Genomic DNA, 17,513 nt, shown 5'->3' with positions numbered 1-17,513 from the left:
GAGCCGGCTGTGGGTCAGGAAGTAGAGCCGGCTGTGGGTCAGGAAGTAGAGCCAGCTGTGGGTTAGGCAGTAGAGCCGGCTGTGGGTCAGGAAGTAGAGCCGGCTGTGGGTCAGGAAGTAGAGCCAGCACCTTGCATGGTAGCTTGTCGCCATTGGTATGTGAATGTGTGTGTGAATGGGTGAATGAGAGGCCATTATAAAGAGTTTGGGGATTACTTTAGGAGTGGGGATTACTCACCAAATCAATTGCTTTGCAGTATTTTGGCTTGACTAACGAGTTTGTGTTGTGAAAAGTCTGAACATTTTGATTGGTTGCCAATATGAGGACCAAAGCATTAGAACGTGTCACATGTACTATAACAGTACAGAGATAGGAGGAGCCAGAGGGTTTCCATCTGCACTATATTCTCAATAGTGATTTTTTTTTTACTAATATATCTGTACGTCTAATGATATATCTATCTAATGTCCAGGATGTCCAGGGGCTTAGGATATTTTTGCCACACAGAGCGGAGCATGTTAGCCCACCAATCGGCAAAAAATATCAATTATTGCCAATACGCATGAATAAAAACATTTGTGACACAATTTAAAATATATTTCTTCTTATTGCACTCCATTGTCCAACTACTTTCACACATATTACAACATAGGAAACCCATTACTGACAATGGCTGAATGTTAGAAATAGCTAGATAGCCTTTGTATAAAATCCTCAGGCCTTAGCAATTAAGAACATTTTATCCTGTGTGCGTAGTAGCGTTTATCCTGTGTGCGTAGCAGCGTTTTCAAGGAGCTGGTTCCATTTCTTCTCTCCCAGGTTTGGTTTGTGTAGAGAGAAGTGGACAGCTTGGACATAAAGCAGTTCTTGTGCTATAACTTGATGTTGGACAATTGAGACCCAGTTTAGACTGCTGGGATGTCAGCTCACTCTCCTTATTGCGTTCCCAGGTGACAGGAGGCCATTTTGGACAAATTACCCAGACCACATGTGCCAGGGCTATGATGTAAAAAGCACCATGTCGGAGCTACACAGAGAATCCTTTATAAACTACTTTCTGGTATTGTGATTGTGATGTACAATTTGCCAAAATCAATGTTTGGAGCCTCATAATTAAAGGACATTGACATGCAGACAGGCAAAAACAGGAACTTGCTCTCCGCCATTGAGCTGCTGTGGATGGGAGTCTGGAATGACAGTGTTAGCCAGCACACATCTGGGGTTGAGTATAAACACACACACATGTCTCCTGATTGTGTTGTTTATCAAGACTTTTCCCCACACAGCTACTGAAGTTCAGTTTCATGGAGTGTTATATAAAGTTATCATTCTAAGCCGGTTGGTTAAAATTGGTTACAAATCCAGCATTTCAATATTTCAGTCTGGTGAGATAGATTACTTGCACAGAATATCTCTGTCTTTACAGTTTTCACGGAGGGAGTCAGAAAAATACTTAAATTGAAAATGGCTTGTTGGTTACATGCACAGGGCTGTAGTTACTCTTTATGAAACTCAACTTTTCAATTCAGATTTTCCTATTTCCGCCTGCGAACCACTGTATATTTTAGATAGATAGATAGACTTTATTTGTCATTGCTACAGTACAGGTACCAAACAACGAAATTTAGGAGGGGAGGCTCCCCTGGTGTTTAGGAGAGGAAAAAGAAACACATTTTGGAAAAAGCATAGATGCATAAAATCACAAGAAGGTAAGGAGCTGGTTTACATCAATAGAGGCTATGTACACAATCCACTGTACTATACTGCACAGATAGTCAACTAGGGTTGTCATATTTCACAAGAAAGTATTTTTTCACATTATTTTAAAGTGTCACAGTTTGCAGGATTGAAAATGTACATGTTTGTGCCTCAGCACTAGCTGCCATACAATCCGTCCGGACTGTCCTGGGCCCAGAACTTAGGCCTTTTCTGTGTTCAGGGCCTTGACGGCCCTGTGGTAGAAGCTGTCCTTCAGTCTGTTTGTCTTAGCGGCCGGGGTCCTGTACCTCCTGTTCGAGGGCAGCTTGACAAAGTGTTCGTGCCCAGGGTGGGTCGGGTCCTTGGAGATCTTGGAGGCCCTCCTGAGACAGCGTGTTTTGTACAGCTCCTCCAGAGAGGGGAGGGGGGCGCCGGTGATCCTCTGTGCTGTTCTCACGACTCTCTGTAGATCGCTTCTCTCCGCTGCCGTGCAGCTGTGGTACCAGTTGGAGATGCCGAAGGTGAGGATACTCTCCACTGCGCCGTGGTAGAAGGCCACCAGCATCTCCTTCTTGCTGTGTTGTTTCTTGAGGCATCTCAGGGTGTATAGCCGCTGTTGTGCCCTCTTGATGGTGCCTTTAGTGTTGTCCTTCCAGGCCAGGTCATCCCGCATGTTGTGTCCCAGGAATCGGAGGTTTGAGACTATCTCCACGCTCTCTCCGTCGATGAGCAGGGGCAGGATCTCGGACTTTTTCCTCCTGAAGTCTACGATGAATTCCTGGGTCTTTGACTTGTTTAGCAGCAGGTTGTTAACCTTGCACAGCTTGCTCAATTGCTCTACCTCATCCCTGTACGCCGCCTCGTCCCCCCCCCCGAGATACATCCCACCACGGTGGTGTCGTCTGCAAACTTTACGATGTAGTTGCTGGGGTGGATGGGGGTGAAGCCGTGGGTGTAGAGGTTGTAGAGGATGGGGCTTAGCACGCAGCCCTGGGGTGACCCAGTGCTGAGGCTGAGGGCTGTGGAGGTGTGGGGGCCCACCCGCACCCTCTGGGGGCGGTCGGTCAGGAAGTCCTTGATCCACGCACATATAGAGTGTGATAGACCCAGGTCTAGTAGTTTGGTCACTAGCCTGTCTGGAAGGATGGTGTTAAAGGCGGAGCTGAAGTCCACGAAGAGCAGTCTCGCGTAGCTGTTTCCCCTCTCCAGGTGGGATAGAGTGGCGTGGAGAGTCGTCGCTATGGCGTCCTCTGTGGACCTGTGGGCTCTGTAGGCGAACTGGTATGGATCCAGGTTGGGCGGGAGGCGTGTGAGTATGTGGGCCCGGACTAGTTTCTCGAAGCACTTCATGATGATTGGTGTGAGTGCCACCGGGCGGTAGTCGTTTAGGCAGCTCACCGTGCTCGTTTTGCAACCAATTTGACTTTTTTCTGTTCTGTGTTAAGTCCAGTCCCTTGGTATTTTCATGCCCTTTGCATATGGTAGGTTTAGAATAGACCACATATGTTTGACATGTGGGTATTTCTGTGACAGCATTTTTTCAAGTGGTGCTTGCAGACAAACTGCAGGTTTGGAATATTCTCTGAGGGGGACAGTCACTTTTGAATACACAGAGCTGGTTACCATTATTTAATGCTTCAAGAAGAAGAACAACAGTCCATCATTTCATGTTTGTCTCTTGGATGAATGCACAACAAACGTGTTCCAGATGCAGAGGTTCTAAAACAGAGTTTCATTCACTTTGCAGAACAGTGAGCACAGATACAGTAGGTCAGTAGGTCTATTTTTTAACAGTTCTAGCTTCTAGAGATGTATGTTTTTTATGGCGTTTATTGGTACATCCAGGGCGTCTTCTATATATGTGTAATTACAGGGTCTGGTGCTTGTATGTTTTTATGTGTACAGCATGGCAAGACACTTCAAAAGAAAACAAACTTTCACAAATTCACTTCTTTCCTCATCATCCCGGCCTACTATTGTTTTAAATTCATGTTCTACTGTCAGCATGGAAGTCTAGAGCACACTCATATTTAATAAAAGCACTCTACTGTGACTCCTCTATACAGTTGTGACTACTGTCTGTCTACTACTGTCCACTCCGCTGTATTACCTCAAACACCTTGTAAGGACTACCGTCTTCCACCTATAGTACAGGCAGACACCAAAATAATGCTAAACATAAGCATTTGTAAGCATATCCAAGCATTTCCAAGCATGGCCTACTAGTGAAAGGTATTGTGAAGTGTTCACAGATTGTGTTTTGTGGAAAGAAGACCTAGCTAAGATGGAAGCAGATGAGCTGTGGTCAGGTTTCGGCCACAGGTCTGGTTGGAACGTGCTCTTGGGAAGCTCACTGTTCGGTGTGTCCAGTGGAACAGGACTGACAGGGCGGTCATACAAGGATATGTTCCCACTGCAGCACTTTACTACGTAGGGAAGGCTTCATGGATAATGGGTTTCAGTCACACCGTACCACGCACAGAAAAACATTAAAGAGTCAGACAGAGCCATTAAAGTCAAGAGTCAAGAATAAATATTTGTTTAATGATGAGTCTGAATCCCTGTTAGGGGACATTCCCTGAACTGGGAATAATATATGATCCAATACAATATGACTGTTCTATTTCTTACTTGTTTATTTTGTACTTCATTTCTACAAGTTAATTCATCTTTATTTAATGGTGTGTTTGCACAATATTATTAATTAGTGTGTATTAAAGGTACATACGAAGATGGAGGTGATCTAATACTGTTGTTCTGTCTTCTTTCACAGGGAGAGAAAGGAGATATTGGAGTGACCGGTACTGATGGACAACAGGGGGTGCCGGTGAGTCAGCTCTAATAGAACTGCTTTTTCTGCAGGACTTTGGAGGAATGAGACCCTTGCATTTGTCTGCTTAGTAGGCCATTTGTGTGTCCATCGACAATTCACAACATTGAATACACTAGTAGGCATAGCTTTCTGCTGTTCATGAAGTTGCACATTCTGAATAGATATAACATATGGCTTTCCCAATGGTGGTCACCGAAAAGTGAATGCAGTAAGAAATGTAGAGCAGAGAAACAGACAAGTTGCTGTCGTTTCACTCACACAGAACAGCTATAATATGGTTTATATGCGACTTCATAAAGATTCTAGATATAAATCCTAGTAATTAGGAAGTAAGCACACAGCCTTATATTGGTGCCCCTTGTTTACAAACCTCAGTACATGATACACGCCCACCACACGCCACTTAGAAACAGTTCCAGACCCACTGCATTCCCTGGTTAAAATCTTGATTAGGATGTCATACGATCTAGATTGATAAAATCCACAAGGATTTTGAGATAGGCATACATAGTTTAATTTTGTTTAGTTTATTTATTTATCACATGGTTTAAAAAAAAAAAAAACAGTGCAAGGAGGGAACGAAGCCCAGAAGGCTTGTATATAGTTCCACTCCTGTCAATAGGCAAGGCTCAATATACTACAAAGAACACTTAATACATGTAAATAAGACAAGAGAAACCACAAACAAAATCATATCCATGGAGCAAAACGGTAGGATGCCACAAAAAAAATGAAAAAAGACATAAGGATACATAGTTTCTTTGATAAGACTGCTTTTGATATCATCATGACCATGGGCAGAATTCTTAAGGTTCATTATTATATCATGCACTTCATTAGCACTGGGAAGATCAAAGCTTGAAATTGGAGAAAAAGTGCCTTTAATTAGTCTACAAGGGCTCACATCAGAGTACTTGATGCTAGATGCCAATGAAGAGCCAACGTTAACAAAGTAATCATTGAAGCCATCAGCTCTTTATTTTGGATTACGGAGAGTCCCATCCTTCCCCAGCATCTCAGCAGGTGCAGCAGCTGGAGATCTATTGTGATGTAGTAATTGGTTAATGAGGTTCCAAGTTGCCTTAATGTCATTAGAAGCTTGACAAAATGTATCTGCATAGAATTTTTGTTTTGTTTTCCTTAGTGAAAGGGTCCATTTGTTTTTGAATTTCTTATAGGTTTCCACATTTGTAGGAGTGGGGGTTCATAATAGCTTTCCTATATAGTCCTTTTTTTTTACGAGAGCATTTTTTTTTTGCTCTTCGGTAATCCAAGGTTTCCCTTTAGGAAACGTTTTCTTATTTTTTGAGGTAGTCAAAGGAAACTCAAGCTTTCACTGTTATCGTACAATTTGGAGTCACACGGACACATCTCTGACTCAGATGGGTCCCTTAGAGAGTGAGAGTTGTGGAGGCTCTCCGGGGCTTGGGGTTTCTCCAGGCTAGTTTGCTGCTCGTGGCAGCAGCCAACGTCTGCAAACCCACAGTGGTCTTGATGTGGGACCAGAATCATCTGGGATACATTCAACTGAAACCTTGTCTACCGCAAAGACAGAAACTTGGGAAGTAAGTGGACTTATACTGGAATGCAGCAGATGATCAGTGGAGGTGTATGACTGAATGCAACTAGAGAGACTTCATACTGTACACTTGATAGTTATGATGCAACTAATTAAATTCAGATAGTACTGCATGTGGTGGTGTTACATTGCCCTTAAAAGCTTAGTATCTGTTGCTGTGGTCTGGGCTTTTGGTGTGACCTGTAATGGGGCTCAGCCATACATGTAGTAAACAAGCATGTTAAGTGTGAGTGTCTGGTTTGGTCATCATTGTCAACCACACACACACTTTATAGACTGCAGTATGTTCCGCTTGTCTGACTCAATCAGCCAGGCCTAGTGACAGACTGGCTCCCAGACTCTGATGGTAAAACACTGCACAGTGATGCCGTTCTGGAAGGAGAGTGATTGGCAAAGCCCCATTGGTTTTAAATCAAGTGCCAAGAGTCCAGGGTACACCCTTGCGTGCGGAGGAGTACCGCCTCCTTACCTCGAAAACAAAGTAGTCAGCAGCTCCCAAGCTTTTCTAATCAAGCTGCTCTTTGCATGCGACGACAAAAAAAAAGTGATTAAAAAAAACGGAAGCACATGTATTACGATCATAAAGTTCCTCGGTCCATAGCCATGGCTGCCACAATATTGCCACAATCCTCTCTTGAGATGCAGTGTGAAACCCAAGGCCTACCCTTGCGTGCGTAGGAGTTTCCCTTACCTCGAAAACAAAGTAGTCAGCAGCTCCCAAGCTTTTCTAATCAAGCTGCTCTTTGCATGAGATGCAAAACAGAAGCACACTTTTTACGATCATAAAGTTCTCCGCTCCATAGCCATGGCTGCCACAATCCTCTCTTCGGATTGCAGTGTGGAACCCAAGTGTGAAACCCAAGGGCCTCCGTTCGCATCAGTATAGGCCTCTTATGATCAAATGAGTCATTAGAGTACACCAGCATGCAGCATCGAGACACATCAAAGGGACTGTCCTCTTCCCCTCTCCTCTCTTCTCCCCTCCTCTCTTCTCCTCCCCTCTGCTCTTCCACCCTCCCTAAGAGTACGGGTACCCTCCAGAATGCTAACCCAAACCCTTGATGATCAGGGTGTATGACGCTCTGTGCGGGTGTTATGTTCTCGGGGGTTAATTATGTGGAGACAGATAGAAGACACTAGACGATGAGAGAAGCAGATATGTAAGATATTGTTTATGTTCAAGACCATTCAGAGGTTTTCATTTATTGTTGTTTTGGAAGCCGGCTCTTTTCTTCCTGCAAGACTGTGTGTGTGTGTGTGTGTGTGTGTGTGTGTGTGTGTGTGTGTTTGTTTGTGTGTGAATACAGGTGCGCTGCTGAGAGATTTCTGAGCAATGGGGCTGTTAAATGCAGGGCCCGCTTTGTAATATCCCACCACACCTCGGGATCATATCAGTCATGTTTGTGTGTGCTTTCTTTGAAAAGTTAGTTGTTTTGGGAAATATATGATATCACACCCAGCTACTTTTTTATTTCACAACAAAAATAATTGCGCTCCTATTTCAGGATATACCCACCAGTTTTATTTGATCAATATACATACCAGCTACACTGGTGACTTTAGATTAGGTTTTAAATATTTTCCAACCGTGCAAACAACAGCAATCTCATCGGCTTGATGCCAGAAAACTTTAGAGCATGGCAGGGGTAACAACATTTTATTCTTCCTCGTGGTAAGATGCTGTGTATACTGTCAAATCCTCTGGGAGGAAATGGAGATATACTCTACATATTTTCAGCCGGTCTGTAAAAACAGACAGTACCCACCACAGAAATGCTAGCTTTAAAACACTCTCCGTATGATGGAAGTGTCTGTCCTATTACCATAGTAATGTAGAAATATGTCACACCTGAGACAGACGAAACAGCCCTCAATGTATCATAAGATACTCAGTCCATAGGCCCTACTGTCTATAGTACACTTGTATATATCTAAAAGTATTGTATATATATATATATTCTCACGGTAAGCAAGGTGGTTAAAATGCACTTTGCAGTGTTCTTCTTAGAATGTCCATCATTCATCCAGATTGCATCAGAGTGGCATTTAATACCCAATTACATTTTAAACAGGTTAAATTCTACCATCACCCTCTCGTCTGTGGTAAATGACTTAATTACAATCGAGTCACAGGGATCATTTGATGTCGATGATCGTTGAAATCCTCCTCTGCACCAGTGATAGGGCAGGGAGAGAGAGGACATGGAGAGAGAGGGCAGGGAGAGAGAGGACATGGAGAGAGAGGACATGGAGAGAGAGAGGACATGGAGAGAGAGGACATGGAGAGAGAGAGGACATGGAGAGAGAGAGGACATGGAGAGAGAGAGGACATGGAGAGAGAGGACATGGAGAGAGAGGAGATGGAGAGAGAGAGGACATGGAGAGAGAGAGGACATGGAGAGAGAGAGGACATGGAGAGAGAGGACATGGAGAGAGAGGAGATGGAGAGAGAGAGGACATGGAGAGAGAGAGGACATGGAGAGAGAGAGGACATGGAGAGAGAGGGCAGGGAGAGAGAGGACATGGAGAGAGAGAGGACATGGAGAGAGAGGGCAGGGAGAGAGAGGACATGGAGAGAGAGGACATGGAGAGAGAGGGCAGGGAGAGAGAGGACATGGAGAGAGAGGGCATGGAGAGAGAGAGGAGATGGAGAGAGAGAGGACATGGAGAGAGAGAGGACATGGAGAGAGAGAGGACATGGAGAGAGAGGACATGGAGAGAGAGGGCATGGAGAGAGAGGGCATGGAGAGAGAGAGGACATGGAGAGAGAGAGGACATGGAGAGAGAGGACATGGAGAGAGAGGACATGGAGAGAGAGGGCAGGGAGAGAGAGGACATGGAGAGAGAGGACATGGAGAGAGAGAACATGGAGAGAGAGGGCAGGGAGAGAGAGGACATGGAGAGAGAGGGCATGGAGAGAGAGAGGACATGGAGAGAGAGAGGACATGGAGAGAGAGGGCAGGGAGAGAGAGGACATGGAGACAGAGGACATGGAGAGAGAGGACATGGAGAGAGAGGGCAGGGAGAGAGAGAGGACATGGAGAGAGAGGACATGGAGAGAGAGAGGACATGGAGAGAGAGGGCATGGAGAGAGAGGGCAGGGAGAGAGAGGACATGGAGACAGAGGGCATGGAGAGAGAGGACATGGAGAGAGAGGACATGGAGAGAGAGAGGACATGGAGAGAGAGGACAGGGAGAGAGAGGGCATGGAGAGATCGAGGGCATGGAGAGAGAGAGGGCATGGAGAGAGAGAGGACATGGAGAGAGAGAGGACATGGAGAGAGAGAGGACATGGAGAGAGAGAGGACATGGAGAGAGAGAGGACATGGAGAGAGAGAGGGCATGGATAGAGAGGACATGGAGAGAGAGGACATGGAGAGAGAGAGGACATGGAGAGAGAGGCCATGGAGAGAGAGGACATGGAGAGAGAGAGGACATGGAGAGAGAGAGGACATGGAGAGAGAGGACATGGAGAGAGAGAGGACATGGAGAGAGAGGACATGGAGAGAGAGAGGACATGGAGAGAGAGGACATGGAGACAGAGAGAGGACATGGAGAGAGAGGATATGGAGACAGAGGGCATGGAGAGAGAGGACATGGAGAGAGAGAGGGCATGGAGAGAGAGGACATGGAGAGAGAGGACATGGAGAGAGAGGACATGGAGAGAGAGAGGGCATGGAGAGAGAGGGCATGGAGAGAGAGGACATGGAGAGAGAGAGGACATGGAGAGAGAGGACATGGAGAGAGAGAGGACATGGAGAGAGAGGACATGGAGAGAGAGGACATGGAGAGAGAGGACATGGAGAGAGAGGGCAGGGAGAGAGAGAGGACATGGAGAGAGAGAGGGCATAGAGAGAGAGGACATGGAGACAGAGGGCATGGAGAGAGAGGACATGGAGAGAGAGGACATGGAGAGAGAGAGGACATGGAGAGAGAGGACATGGAGACAGAGGGCATGGAGAGAGAGGACATGGAGAGAGAGGACATGGAGAGAGAGAGGGCATGGAGAGAGAGAGGACATGGAGAGAGAGAGGACATGGAGAGAGAGAGGACATGGAGAGAGAGAGGACATGGAGAGAGAGAGGACATGGGGAGAGAGAGGGCATGGAGAGAGAGGACAGGGAGAGAGAGGACATGGAGAGAGAGAGGACATGGAGAGAGAGGACATGGAGAGAGAGGACATGGAGAGAGAGGACATGGAGAGAGAGAGGACATGGAGAGAGAGAGGACATGGAGAGAGAGGACATGGAGAGAGAGGGCATGGAGAGAGAGGACATGGAGAGAGAGAGGACATGGAGAGAGAGAGGACATGGGGAGAGAGAGGACATGGAGAGAGAGAGGACATGGAGAGAGAGGACATGGAGAGAGAGGACATGGAGAGAGAGGACATGGAGAGAGAGAGGACATGGAGAGAGAGAGGACATGGAGAGAGAGGACAGGGAGAGAGAGGACATGGAGAGAGAGAGGACATGGAGAGAGAGGACATGGAGAGAGAGGACATGGAGAGAGAGAGGACATGGAGAGAGAAGACATGGAGAGAGAGAGGACATGGAGAGAGAGGACATGGAGAGAGAGGCCATGGAGAGAGAGGACAGGGAGAGAGAGGGCAGGGAGAGAGAGGACATGGAGAGAGAGAGGGCAGGGAGAGAGAGAGGGCAGGGAGAGAGAGAGGACATGGAGAGAGAGAGAGGGCAGGGAGAGAGAGAGAGGGCAGGGAGAGAGAGAGAGGGCATGGAGAGAGAGGGCATGGAGAGAGAGGGCAGGGTGTACAATGTCTCTGTCCTTGTGTGGAATTCCCAGCACATAGCTGGAAGTCTCATGAGTGCAATCAGTAACTCCTCCCCTCCTGCTGGCTGTAAATGAGGTGAACCCAGCATGTCGGACCCCCCATTGGAAACCAGGAGGAAACAAGGGGCTCCATTAGAGTCATTTAGAAAAGCAAAGACAACAATCAGTCTGTAGCATCTATGCACATGTTCCTGTTGAAAGTCTCAATATCCTTGACTGAGTTCTTTCTCTAATGAACCAGAATCAGAATCAGAATTGCTTTTATCGGTTCTTGTGGCAAATATGTTCCCCATGAGGAAAGACACATATGTACCAAGTTTCATACATTTTCATCCAAGGGGGTAGAAATGCCAGGATTGTGAAATTACTTGATTTTCTATTTGTTATTATAGCGCCACCTATGGTCTAATCATGGTCATTATTTCCGGCATTGTTACTGTTCTCTAGTTGTGGCATGCACATTTATAGCATTTTTGGTCAGGGACTTTTTAAGCTATTTGAGCAAAACCAGGAAAAGAAGAAGAAGAAGAAGAAGAAGTATACAACCAATAGCAATACTGTCCCTACTACATATATATATATATGATGAAGTGATGAAGTGATGGTACTACAGTAGGAACAGTTGTACTACAGTAGGAACAGTTGTACTACAGTGTAACAGCCCAGGCTCAAGGCACTGTACACAAAATAAGGGGAGACCACACAGCTTTAAATCAGAACAAAAGTATTTATTTAATTAACTAACTTAAAGTACTTAAAGTAACAATAGATATGTTAGTCAGTATCATCAGTAGTGAATGCAGTGTATGGATGAGTGGAAGGTGTAGTGTAGATGTTGTAGGGTGTGTTAAAGTAAAAGTAACGCTAAAGAGAGCCTAAGCTCAAAACAACCAAACCTGGTGGAAGGAGGAGAAGATGGAGAATCAAGGGAGCAGCCAGCTTAAGTAGGCCACTCCCCAGGTGCCTCAGATCACCTAATCAACCCCTCCATATATGGTTATGAGTGAGAGGGCTGCCACAACAGTAGGACCAGTTGTACTGCAGTACAAACAGAAGTGCTGTCCAGTAATGGTAGATGTTCATGCCAAGCCCTGCAAACACTCCAACTCAAACACTGTTTGTGTATGATGCAGCAATGATGACAGACACGTGTATCAAGTTCAGCCATGTAATATCAAAGTGAAGGGAACAAGCACCTACACACGGGTTATGCAGAAACAACCAAACAAGTCGATAGCCGATGGCATCGATCTAAGTAGACCCGTAACATCCTCCTTTTCCAAGTGAACACAAACACCTTAGAACTTAGTGCAAAAATAACAAAAGTAATCTAGTGCAAAAATAACAAAAGTTTGTTCTTATATAAAATGTAACAACAGTCTCTGTTAACTTCTGTATTCTCTGTGTCTTTCCTTTTTCATTTTTTTCCATTTTTATTTTATGGCAACAGCCCTATATAGTTTAGGTTACAAATTGAGTCTCACAGGTGGCTTAGACAGCCGTCCAGCCCTAGTGTATGCGCGTCCCTCAAATGGTGCTGTGCCAATTGGACTAGGTGAGGTCCTAGGTGTGAACCTGACCGGGCTCGGCTCGGCCACAGTTGGGGGAGCCTCTGCAGCAGTACTCTCTGGCACAGGGTCATTCTCTTCGTAGGTCGGAGTAGCAGTCGGCTCGGCTACTCTGAGGTCCACCCTGTTGCGTCGATAGAGGGAGCCGTCGACATCCACCAGGTACGATCTCGGTGCAACCCTGCGGAGGCAGGTCCCAGCCCTCCAGATGCCAGTGTTGTCAGTAGGCAGAGGCTTCATTCGGACGGTTTCCCCGACTGCCAGCTCCGGCAGGTCCCGGGCGGACCGGTCATAGAAAGACTTGGCAAGCTGCCTCCTGTGGCGCAGCTTTTCAGTGACTCCTACCACAACGACTGGTTCCAGCAGCTTGTTTGTCACTGGAATAGAGGTCTTCAGCCGACGAGACATGAGACGTTGTGCCGGGCTGCTGTTCATGCTTTCGGTGGGAGTATTTCTCCAGTGTAGTATGGCCTTCCAGGGGTCGTCACTGTCACGCATAGCCTTGCGCAGCAGATTCTTTGCAATCTTGACGGCCGACTCTGCCTTGCCGTTTGCTTTCGGGTGCCTTGGAGAGGAGGTCACATGCTCAAACTCCCATTCAGAGGCAAAACGTGAGAACTGAGAGGTAAATTGTGGGCCATTGTCTGTGATGACCCTCTCTGGCTGGCCATGCCGAGCGAACTGTGCCTTACATCGCTTGATGACTGTCTCTGCAGATAAGTCAGGGAGGAGCTCAACTTCCCAAAAGTCAGAATAGTGGTCGACTATAATAAGATAGTCCTTCTGCCTATGACTGAACAGGTCCATGCTCAGAATTTGCCACGGCCTGGTGGGCAGTTCATGTGAGAGCATGGTCTCCTTTTGCTGTTTGTGAGCATACTCATTGCAGGTTGAGCAGGTGCCCACAAAATCCTTTATCTCTGCCTGCATGTTCGGCCAGTACAATGTCTCTCGAGCATGTCGGTAGCATGCGTCTCCTCCTGTGTGACTTGAATGAATGCGCGTAAGCATCTCTGGGCGTAGTGATTTTGGGATGATGACTTTCTGCCCCCGGAATAGAACACCGTTCTGTACACTGACTTCATCTCTGTAAGGCCAGTATTCTCTGGTAATGAGAGGTGCTTCTTCTCTCACATCTGGCCAGCCTATGAGAACTGTGGACTTAAGTGCCTGCAGGCATTCATCTCGGTCAGTGTGCAGCCTGATTTGTTCGAGACGCTGGTCACTTACATTCAAGTAGTCTGCCTGGTTCACATGCTGTATCTCCTCTTGCTCTTGTTGCAGGGAGCAGATAGCGTGCCGCTGGTAGGTTGTTCCTCTGCCGGTGCATCCTGCTGTTGCTCTGCTGAGCGTGTCGCTGATGAACATTTCAGGCCCTGGTTTGTAGATGACCGTCAGACTGTAGTTCTGTAAGGTCATGAGCATGCTCTGAAGCCTCTTGGGAGCGTTGAGGAGAGGTTTGCTGAAAATGGAGATTAGGGACTTATGGTCTGTCTCCGCTGTGATCAGGTCGCGGCCATATAGATAGTAGTGAAACCTCTGACAGGCGAAGACGATGCTGAGACACTCTTTCTCAATCTGTGCGTAGTTCTTTTCTGTGGGGGTAAGAGCTCTTGAAGCGAACGCGATGGGCTGTCCTTCCTGCATGAGGCAGCATCCGAGACCATTCTGGCTGGCGTCGCTCTGGACTGTGATTGGCTTGGTCACATCATAGTAGCGCAGGACAGGCATGGTTGTAGCTAGAGACTTGAGTTCTTGAACTACCGCCTCGTGTTTGGGTAGCCAATGCCAGGGGGTTTCCTTGTCCAGCAAGCGTCGCAACGGCTCACAGACACTTGATAAGTGTGGCATGAATTTGGCCAAGTAGTTGGCAAAGCCAATCAGACGCTGCACCCCTTTTGCGTCAGTTGGATTGGGCATTTCGATGATGGCCCTCACCTTCTCTGGGTCAGGCTTCAGCCCTGTGGATGAGAGGATGTGGCCGTGAAACTGGACCTCAGCTACTTTGAACTGCAGCTTCTTCAACCCTAGCCGCAGCTTGACCTCACGGCAGCGTTCCATCAGTGCCAAAAGCTTGACATCATGGTCACTCTCAGCCTCTTTGTCTGTGTCCCCACAACCCACGACCAGGATGTCGTCCGCAATGGGCTCGATGCCCTTGAGTCCAGCCAGGAGCTCGTGTTGTTTTCGCTGATACACCTCGGGTGCCACAGATACTCCGAATGGTAGCTTAAGCCAGCGTTTCCTCCCCCAGGGGGTCCAGAATGTGGTCATGAGGCTGCTCTCGTAGTCAAGTCTGCATTGTAGAAATGCATCTCGGGCATCCACTAAGGTGAATACTCTTGCCTTCGGTAGTTTGTACAGGACATCATCCAGAGTAGGCATGATGTAATGAGAGCGCTTTAGGGCCTTGTTCAGGAACTTAGGATCTATACATAGTCTGAGCGTGTCTGTTTTTTTTACAATAACCATGTTGCTGATCCAATCAGTTGGGTCTGTGACCGGCGCCATGTGGCCGTCAGCCTCGTACTTGTCCAGCTGGGCTTTGACTGCTGCTTTCATTGCAATGGGAACATTGCGAGGGGCACATTGAACTGTAGGAACCCTGGAATCTAGGTCAAAGTGGACCTCCCCGGGTAGAGATTCCACAGGTGAGTTGAATACATCACTGTATTTTTTAGTCAGCTGCTCCTTGGTTAGGGCTCCAGGCTGTGCATGTTCCACTTTGAGCACGTCCTCAGGGATTGTGAACTGCATGAGACCTAGGCGTTCACAGGTAGAGCCTGACAGGAGAGGATTTTGCCTAGACTTAACTATTTCAAATGAGAGCTTGTATGTTTGACCTCTTACTCTACATTCTGTCTCAAAGATGCCTATGGAGCTCAGTGTTTCCCCGGAGTACAGCTTTAGTCTAGCCTCACTTGGGCAGAGTGGTGCGTTGGGTGCCAGCCTTTTCTTGTCATGAAGGCTCATTACATTGCATGTCGCTCCAGAGTCCAACTGACATTGCTGTGGCTTGTTGTGAAAACGTAATGTTACAAACCATTTCTTCCCTTTGGCTTGCACTGCACCAATTGACTCATGCATGTATATGTCTTCCTCACTGTTTTGTTCTGAGCTCTCAGCTGTATTTTCCATGCAGTGTATCTTTCCCTCAGTGGGTCTTTTGCTTTTTTGACACACTTTAGCAAAGTGATTATTTACTCCACATGATTTGCATTGTTTTCCGAATGCTGGGCAGTGATCTCTGCCCCTTGCATGCGAGTTGCCACAGTATTTACATGCATAGCCTGCGTCTACAGCTCTGGGTGAATTGCTCTGCCTCCATTGGTTTTGCCTGGATTGTTGTTGCCTAGATTGTTGCCTAGCAACGGCGAGCACCGCTTCTACGTGCGGAGGACTCGCTATCTCCATCGCTCTCATACGAATGTCTGTCTGCTCCGTTGTGCGGCACATGTCAATTGCTGTGATCAACGTCAGTTGCTTTTCTCTAAGCAATCTGCGCCTTATGCTCTCGTTACCAACACCCAGTACAATTTTGTCACGAATCATCTCATCTCTTAACTGTCCGTACTCACAGGTTGCTGCCCTTTCTCTCAGCCTGGTCACAAAACCGTCTATAGATTCTCCTTCCTCCTGTTTGCAGCTCCCGAAGACGTACCTTTCATATATTGTGTTCTTGGTAGGTTTGAAATACTTCTCCAACGCGGCCAGTATGATCGCAGCATCCCCCTGATCCTCTTCGGAAAGATTTAAGTTGTGACGGTATATATGTCTGCATTCACTTCCCATCACGGTCCTCAGAGTTGCAGCCTGGATTTTCTTGTCCTTTTCAGTTATGACAGTAACGATGACATAGTCCTCATATTCGGCCCGGAATATGTCCCAATTGACGCTCCAATCGCCCGTGAAGCTCATGGGTGAAGGGGGTGGAAAACTAATGGCTGCCATGCTAGCTATCGTTGCTCGCTGACTTGTCTCGTCTTCTAAAGTCTCCGAATCACTTGATTCCGATCCAGACATAGGCTACTCTACCTGTACTCACTTCATATGATCTAATATTCCGCTAACGTGAGTTCAGCAGCTTCTGACACCATGTTTGTGTATGGTATGATGCAGCAATGATGACAGACACGTGTATCAAGTTCAGCCATGTAATATCAAAGTGAAGGGAACAAGCACCTACACACGGGTCATGCAGAAACAACCAAACAAGTCGATAGCCGATGGCATCGATCTAAGTAGACCCGTAACAAACACTCTGTTTTGCCAGAGCCTTTTATTCCCCCCATGATAACACTACAGCATTGTGCAGGCTAATTTTCACATTTGTATGGATTTGATTTGATTTATTAAGATCCCAATTACCGTAGCTGATGCAAAGCATCAGAGTATCAGCAATCTGCAAAGCATCATCTATCTGCAAAGCATCAGCTACTCTTCCTGGGGTCCACACAAAACATACACAAGAAATCATAACAAAACATAACAAAGAAGAATAACATCAACATAAATGACATCACAAAAACATAGAACAAAGGAGAAAAATGTCAACATACATAACAACAAATTACCAAAAATAAAAACTAAATAAAAGTCAGAAATGCTCACGGCCTCAGTGGTGAGGGTTAGGGTTAGGGTCACTTTTAGTGAGCATAACAAAAAAGAACCATCCACACACAGCAATAAAATACTCAGTTAGGAGTACCAGACAAATCTAATGCGTATGATGTGTTGCTTCACTTGTTTTTTTAAACTGATTTTTCTGGGTTCTGGGTTATGACCTGGTAGGGCGATCCACTCAACCATGGCTCTATACAGCACTGCACGTTGTTTCGATTTTGTTTAGGTTTTGGAAATGTGTAGTTACCACTTGTGGGGTATGTGTGTACATCAGAGCTGAGTGTAAGCTGCGTATACAAACAGACAGGGGTTTTCAGAACATTCATATTTTTTACAAATGAAATAATTTTTTTACCCTCTCATCAACTTTAAGCCAGAAGAGTCGGTCATTCATGTCATTTATATTTGCTCTCATTGTGCACT

The 17,513-nt window shown here is 46.4% G+C and overlaps 1 protein-coding gene across 1 annotated transcript in view; it reads left to right on the top strand.

Moving 5' to 3' along the window:
- The window catches only part of LOC308169790 (uncharacterized protein), a 65,482-nt gene that overhangs the window by 28,195 nt on the left and 19,774 nt on the right, over positions 1-17,513 (top strand). The window contains exon 17 of the mRNA XM_080544537.1: positions 4,473-4,526. Within this exon, the coding sequence (XP_080400663.1) occupies positions 4,473-4,526 (54 nt within the window). The remainder of the gene's footprint in view (positions 1-4,472; positions 4,527-17,513) is intronic.

Source organism: Nansenia antarctica, assembly GCF_963989245.1.
Source record: "Nansenia antarctica genome assembly, chromosome: 13".
Classification (NCBI taxonomy): Eukaryota; Metazoa; Chordata; class Actinopteri; order Argentiniformes; family Microstomatidae; genus Nansenia; species Nansenia antarctica.
This window is presented reverse-complemented; position numbering and strand designations above follow the sequence as displayed.